The 7,822-nt window shown below is 38.2% G+C and overlaps 1 protein-coding gene across 1 annotated transcript; it reads right to left on the bottom strand.

Annotated features, from left to right (window-relative positions):
• Positions 1 to 2,577: 2,577 nt before the first annotated feature.
• On the bottom strand, positions 2,578 to 3,414 carry LOC131649190 (uncharacterized). The gene has a single exon (XM_058918947.1). It carries the CDS (start codon positions 3,412 to 3,414, stop codon positions 2,578 to 2,580), a length of 837 nt encoding a protein of 278 aa, XP_058774930.1.
• Positions 3,415 to 7,822: the final 4,408 nt, after the last annotated feature.

Below are 7,822 nucleotides of genomic sequence, written 5' to 3'. Positions count from 1 at the left end.
AAGTGGTTGACCCACCAGAAGTTGAAGGTCCTTCTGCTCCTAGGAATCTTGCTGCCATTCTTCAGGCACTTGAGAATGGAGATTTTGAGGTTCCTGCTGCAGAGTATGGAGATGCTTCTATGGAAGAAGCAGGTGCTGAAGATCATGTTGTTGAATCAATTCTTGTTGAGGAAAATCCTGCAAATGATCTGACCATGGAAGCTGCGGATCAAAATGCCATCCCTCTGGAAAGAAGTTGTGAAGCTTCTTCTGATGAACCTTCCCGTCTTGCAAGGACTTTGGAAGTTATTCAGAAGAACCAGGATGAGCAGAGATCAATCAATGCTGGGTTTCGTGCTTTCATGGAGAGGCAGAATGAGAGCAACAATGGGATTCATGATATGCTGGCCAAGATCATGTCAAAGCTAGGGTCATCTTAGATTGAGTCTTAGATTGTTTTCTTTTTGCTTTGCTGCATCTGTTTTTCTTTGCATCTTCCATTGCCCTTCCTCTTGTACTTCTGAACCTTTTTCTGTGCTTAATGAAAATTATCCTTTTTCTTCTATGTGTTTGTCTTGTTTTTCTTCTGAATCTTTTATGTTTTTGATGTTATGACAAAAAGGGGGAGAAAAATGTGATAAATGATCTGATTTATTTTATCAGTTGCTGGGAGAAAGGCTCCACATCTCTAACAGAACTTGCAAAGTTCTATGTCTTTGAGTGTTGTCTTGCAGGAATTGAAGATCCTCTTTTAAAGCTCAACATGAGAAGCAAAGAGATGAGGAAAAGCAATTCTATAAAGAATCAAGCTCATGGAAATTGAAGCAAGCTGAGTGCTATAAAGCTTCAAGATCAGAAGCAAGAAGGAAGAATGTTCTGATATTCTGATGATAGAATATACTTTCATTCTTATTCTTTATATGTTCTGATGCATGTTTTTAGTTACTAAATATGCTCTCAAACATTTTGTGTGTATGCTCTGATACATAGTATAAAATTCTGAAACACATTCTATGATCTGATTCATTCATGCTGACTTTTGTCGTTTAGTTTGTTCTGTAACATTTCAGGATGTAGAGAAGCTCTGATGATGCTCTGGTACATTCAACAATGTTCTGATACAATCTAGCATGCAATGACTCAAGAAGAAATTCAAGCTCTGAAGCTGTCCAATGGAAGCAAGAATCAGAAGCTATGAATATTCTGAAGATCTAAGCATATGTGAACGTCTCAACTGAAATACTCAGGGAAGTCTTTTATTTATAAAATTCTTCTAGTATTTATTTCAGGGGGAGATTATTTATCTCAGGGGGAGATTGTTAATCTCAGGGGGAGACATATTCACACATTGTCTATATGATTATGCTATAGCTGTGTAATTGTCCTTAGCCGTCTGTCTTTTCTGATCGCAAATTCATATCATTTATGTATGTTTTTGTCATCATCAAAAAGGGGGAGATTGTTAGAACAAGATTTGTTCTAATCAATATTCTTAGTTTTAATGATAACAAGTATATGAATTTTGTATGAGATAATGTGGTACTCTAATACTATGCAATTTCCGTTTCAGGAATTATATAACGAGTATGCACAAAATCAGCGCAAGAAGCACTGACTCAGAAGGTTCAGCATGCAACATCAGAACATGGTCTGGCAAGACATTAGAAGATGGTCAAGCAGAATCAGAACATGGGTCTATGGAAGCATCAGAAGAACTTGAGATCTGAAGCAGAAGCATTGAAGTTCTCATGGTATCACGCTCAGAAGCACTTCTAGGTCAGAAGACAAGAAGATGCTCTGCACCAAGTTGTTTGATTCTGATGATATTCAAACGTTGTTTACACAAACATCAGATCAAAAGCAAGTACTAGACTGGCAGGCTACGCTGACTGACAAAAGGAACGTTAGAAGCTATTAACGGCAACGTCAGTAGTCACAGCGGAAACAAGGCTCGAGGTAGTTGACAAAAGAGTGAAACATTAAATGTCATGTTGTACGGATTACGCAAAGCATTAAATGCTCCCAACGGTCATCTTCTCAAGTGCCTATAAATATGAAGTTCTGATGAGAAGCTATGTTATGAATCTTGATACAACATTTGGGCATTATATAGAAACGCTGTCAAATTCAAAAGCTCTCAAACTTCATCATCAAGCTCACTACATTGCTGTTGTAATATCTTAGTGAGATTTAAGCTTAAACTTAAGAGAAAATCACAGTTGTGATAATAGCTTTATAAGAAGCATTGTAACTCTTAAAAGAATTTGTTTACATTAATTTGTAAGTTCTAGAGTGATCAGGTTGTTGATCAGTATACTCTAGTAAGTCTTAGAAGTTGTCTAAGTAGTTTGTTCCTAGAGTGATCAGGTTGTGATCAGGATACTCTAGAAGACTTAGTAGTTGGCTAAGTGGAAAACCATTGTAATCAAGTGTGATTAGCGGATTAAATCCTCAGGTGAGGTAAATCACTCCAAAGGGGTGGACTGGAGTAGTTTAGTTAACAACGAACCAGGATAAAAATCATTGTGCAAATAGTTTTTATCTTACAAGTTTTAAAGCTACACTTATTCAACCCCCCCCCCATTTCTAAGTGCTTTTCTATCCTTCAGATCCTCCTTGAAAGAAATAGTTGAAAAAATTGATAATGTCTTCTTTAGTAATGTTCCAACATTTCTTTAAGAAAAGAAAAGAGAATTCATCCAGGCTCGGGATCTTCGACCCTCCACTCTCCCACACCGCCTTTTTAATCTCATATTCAAGAAACGGTTTCCCAAGCTCCTCCTCCTCCGCCTCCCTACTATTAGCCTTGAAGGGGATTACGTCCAACGTATGTCGGATAGCCTCCGTTTCGGTAAATTTTTTCTCAAAGTGAGAAAAAACCTCCTCCCTAGTCTCTTCCACCGATTCCACCATACCACTCGAAGTAAGAATAGGACCAATATGATTACTTATTCTTCTTTGTTTCATCACTTTATGAAAAAAATCACTATTCGAATCGCCCTCCTTAAACCAACACAATCTATATCTTTGTAAAAGCATATTTTCTTTAATCCTTAGATTCCTCCAAAATCTACAAGACGCTTCCTTTCTAAAGACTAGATCGTCATCAAAATAAGAAGAAGAAGAAGTGAAATCTAACCTTCCGTCGATGATATTAATGTCAAGAACGCCTTCCTCTACCTCTAAGTCAATATTCCCGAACACCTCCTTATTCCATCTCTTGAGTTTGTCTTTAAGAAGTCTATGCTTCTCCTTTAAGATGAAATCTCCTCTTCCTTGGACCACTAAGCTTTTCCACTCCTTTTCCACTAAAGGAATGAAAGAATCAAAAGTAAACCATTCGTTGTTGAATTTGAAGGGTTTCGATCCCCAATTATGATTATCTGTCATAATCCAATTGGGGCAATGATCCGATATGTCCCTATCACCAATCATTTGACCAATAACATCCCATCTATTCACCACCGTACTAGATAAAAGGAATTGATCAATCCTACTCTTAGATTTTCCATCACCCCTAAACTAAGAAAACTTTTTTCCCTTACACGGAACATCCACCAACTCGCTCTTAAAAATAAACTCCGCGAAAAGCTCGGCTTCTTTATTGTTGACCATAACCGCCCTTGCTTTCCTCTCCCTACCATTCTTAATCGCGTTGAAATCACCTCCCATTATCCAATCTCCGTCTCGAAATTTCTTCTTCAAATCAAGCAACTCGGCCCACATACTTTTCTTCTTAATAATATCTCAAGAAGAATATATGTTCACAACATAGTAAATATTTTCCTTACATCTCACCTTTATCCCCAAAAAACCTTCTCCTTTAAAACTAATAATCACCTCCATGCTATCTTTTTTCCATAAAGTGATTAGCCCCCCCGGTCTACCCATCAAATTAGAGAAAGAAAAACCAATCTCCGAATATCTCCAAAAACTATTAGCCACTGCCTCACTCATATTAGTCACCTTTGTTTCTTGGTGAAGAACTATATCCGCTTTCCCTTTATTAACTATAGAACTCATTCTCCTCCTTTTGAGTGCACTCAATCCCTCTCTAATGTTTAATGATCCTATAATCATTGCATAATGTTTATGAGCTCCTTCCTTCCCCTTCTATAGCTCCTCCGTGTTTTGCATCCCCATTCCTACACCCAATTTTATTCTGTCCCTCAACATCCACTACCCCCAAAGCAACAGTGGCCGCCCATAATCTATCTCCCACATCCCACTTTAAAAACTCTCATTGCCTTCCATTGTTTCTACGAATGTCTGACTCTTCCGATTGGTCCCCATAACACACCGAGTAACTACCATTGTGGTGACTTTGATTACTCCCCTTCTCCATTTCATCGGCCAAAGACAGCTCCCCCTTCACATTCCCCTTCAAAATCTCCCCTCCATTTATGTGTAATCTACTGACTTTGCCCTTACACAACCTTTTCTCCCCCTCTGTATTACCATTCAAATTAGTTATTCTAATATTTTTTCCTCCAGCTCTTTCTCCAATCATTCCCGCTGTACCTTGCACTACCGACGGACATGACTCGGCGTAAATCGGTTGCTGCACAGAAAGAATATCAGAAGAATTGTTATGAATGTCCTTGACTCCATCTGTTTCATCCCCTCTCCCGTTTTTGGCGCCCAAGTCTCCACTTCATACAAAAGAGCAGTCTGGAAGCATAACCTGTTTTCCTAAAGACTTGTTGCATGAAACATTCTCAAAAATTCCAATAGACTTGCTACAAGAAATGTTCACAGCGCTGGCTTTTCGAATATTAAAAAGGGAGTTTTCAAATAATCCACACTCAGCCAAATTGTACCTTTAATTAATGATCTTTACCCATTCGAACACGTCTTCCTTCTTGCCTTTGATGACTATGACTCCCGATTGAGCTCCTCCGTTTACCGAAAATTATTCGATGCTATTGTTTACGGTGATTTCCGGTAAACAACCGCTAGTCCTCCAAACTATAAAATATACTTTGGCTACTCGCAGGATCGACTAGATTGATCCTAAGACATAGTCAAACAAATGTCTTTCGATATGATTTGATTCATGTTTGTCTGTTCTGACTTCGAGAAAACTTGTTTGTGATGTGATCATATGAACATTCACTTAAAACAATACTGGTTATACAAGTTAATGTAACTTTCGACAAAGAAACATAAATAAAAGCATGTAAATTGCAGAAAAGTAGAGTGCGGAAATGTAAAGTGCTTCGAAATTAAAGTTAGACGAAATAAGATAAATGCAAGAATGTAAACAACAGAAAGTAAACGAAAGCAGTAATAATGAAAAGATACTTGAATAAAGAAAGATGCAAATTTATTTAAATTGGTGTTGGTGTCATACGTACATTTCTCAGCGAACTCGTTCTCTAAACACTTGATACTTGAGTGATTTGTGAGTGATTTGTACAAAATGAACACCCGAAATCCTAACATTAAGACCCTTATTTATACTAGTTTCGACCCTAACGGTCCTATACTAATCTAATGCCACGTTGCCCATAAGAATTCCTAGGATGCCATCTGTCTTTGTGCGGTTACACAAACTACTTCGAAATTCAAATCATCCCGCCTGAATCCTCTTTCGACACGTGGCAACGTGATCAAAATCGAGAATGCCACGAAGATACGTTCAGCCTCAGTACCTTACGTATTTCGCAAAAAACATTTAAGTCTTTTAAAGAAAATCCTCTTCGAATTAGCTCCAAGTCTAACCATCTTTACTCCAACTCAAACAACATTCTCGAAACATGGCCATCAGTAGCCATTTAATCTCAGAAAATGGTCATCAGTAACCATCTTTCTTCGAATTCTAACTCTTCAAAGAATATTCTTATTAAACGAAATCTTCAGCCAACAAATTGCCCCCAATAAATGCCTGTTTCGAAGAACAAGAGAAATGGGCGTTTCTTGTTATAATGAGATTTCGTTTTACTCATTTCTCAGAGTTCCAAGACAACTGACTAACGTCATAATCATTTATGACTCTACTTTCAAAACGTGTTGTCATTTTCAAAGATGTCTTCTCAGAACTCACATTCCCATGTTCTGTCATTACTCCATGATCATTACTCCTATATACTAGGAGTAAGGCTAATAACTATTCGACCGCCGTTGGATTAAATCAACGCCTGCCGCGTCTCTTTTGACTTTTACCCAAAAGATTTGAAAGAGTTTCTATTAAACCTTTAAATACATGAACTTCTACCCTCGCATAACTTCCACTTCATGGCGTTTTCTTCAAATACTCTTCAACCCATTCAGAAACTTCAACATCCTACACAGATAAAGAATCAAGAACATATTCCAGACCCAAATGTCATAGAGGCGCGCGCTATCTACGCTTCTCAGGTAATCATCCCCTTTGAACTTTCTGGAAAAACTCATGCTTTCATGGGTCCTTTACCAGGAGGAAACAACCCCTCTTTGAGTAAATTCTTCCCTTCTTATTATAAAACTAGACCCTTAGTTAGCAAGAATAAGATAGATGATGAAGGTCATCCAGTCTCCGCTAATCCTGATAGCACAAAAGAAACCTCAACTGATACTTCTTTGGTCTTAGAGAAAATTAGGTTAAACTATGTAACCAATTTTGTGAAAGTCTTTAGGTCAATCCCTTTAGCAAAAGATCCTGAACTGTATTATGCTTGGCTAACGAAGGTAGAAAAACAAAAGGCATCTTTCAGGAACAACTAGGGATCTATGACTTAATCCAGTTATCCAAAACAGGTTTAGAATATAACCAAACCATGTTAGTAACGTCAGTTTATTTCTGGGATGCTTCTCACAATACTTTCCACCTTCCATGCGGAATGGTTACCCCTACCCTCTTCGATGTAGCTGCTATCACAGGGCTTCGACCAACTGGAGAAACCTTCGATCCCAATTTCATGGATACTGACACCATTCAATTTAACGAAGCAACAGTCACTTATACTGCCTTCATCCAAAAATACCATAACGAAACGAACCCAGACGTCTCTGACGAAGAACATATAGCATTTCTAGCCCTTTGGCTCTCGAGATGCGTCTTTTGCTCTAGGTCCATACAAGTAGCAAAAAGATATCTTTGGATGGCCAACCAGCTAAATGCTGGGAAAGAATTAAACTTAAGCCAGTTAATTCTAGGATTTCTTTATGAGAATCTTGGTGAAGCAACAGACCTTGTTAAGAACTACAAAACAGGATCTCTCCTTTTCGCTGGTCCTTTCTGGTTGTTGCAACTATGGCTTAACGCCATTTTTGAGGCTCACCTCCCATATAAAAGTGTTGTGGATGAAGAAAGTGCAGCTATAAAGAATCAAACAGTGGAAGGAACCAGATTAGCTTACCTAACTCCAAAGGAAGAAACTGGCAAACTTCGTGAAACCTTCTTGGCATTCATAATGATGTTCGCTAAACGTTATCAATTCACTCCCTCGATGGCTCCATTCGTACAACGTAAGGTGGGTCCCGAATGGTTTACTCGAGAATTTCCAGCAACTTCTCCTGATCAACAAGATGAATCTATGGCTATCTGGGAAGCTTTCCTCACCCAAAAGTTGTTATATCACCGACTTTGATCTTCAAAAAGTCATTGCTGCCTCCTTTGCTATCAACCAAATCTGGTTTCGAGACAATTTGGGTTGGTTCAACTCAAACCAAAGTGCTTGTATGACAAAAGGAATCACATGTGCCTACACATTTTGCATCTAGCGGAAGATGAATATGAATCAAAAATCTTCAAATACGTTGGCCTCACCACTCTATCCCCCATTTTTTTCGAACCTGCTTTTTACTCTACAATAGATTTTCATCAATGGTGGGCAGAATATTATTCCATACAAATCTTCGA

This window comes from Vicia villosa, linkage group LG2, assembly GCF_029867415.1.
Source record: "Vicia villosa cultivar HV-30 ecotype Madison, WI linkage group LG2, Vvil1.0, whole genome shotgun sequence".
Taxonomy (NCBI): domain Eukaryota; kingdom Viridiplantae; phylum Streptophyta; class Magnoliopsida; order Fabales; family Fabaceae; genus Vicia; species Vicia villosa.
The sequence above is the reverse complement of the archived record's forward strand: the minus strand, read 5'-3'. Positions and strand labels throughout refer to the sequence as shown.

Coding starts and splice junctions, on each gene's coding strand:
- LOC131649190 (XM_058918947.1), bottom strand. CDS start 3,414: ATGATTGGTGATAGGGACATATCGGATCATTGCCCCAATTGGATTATG.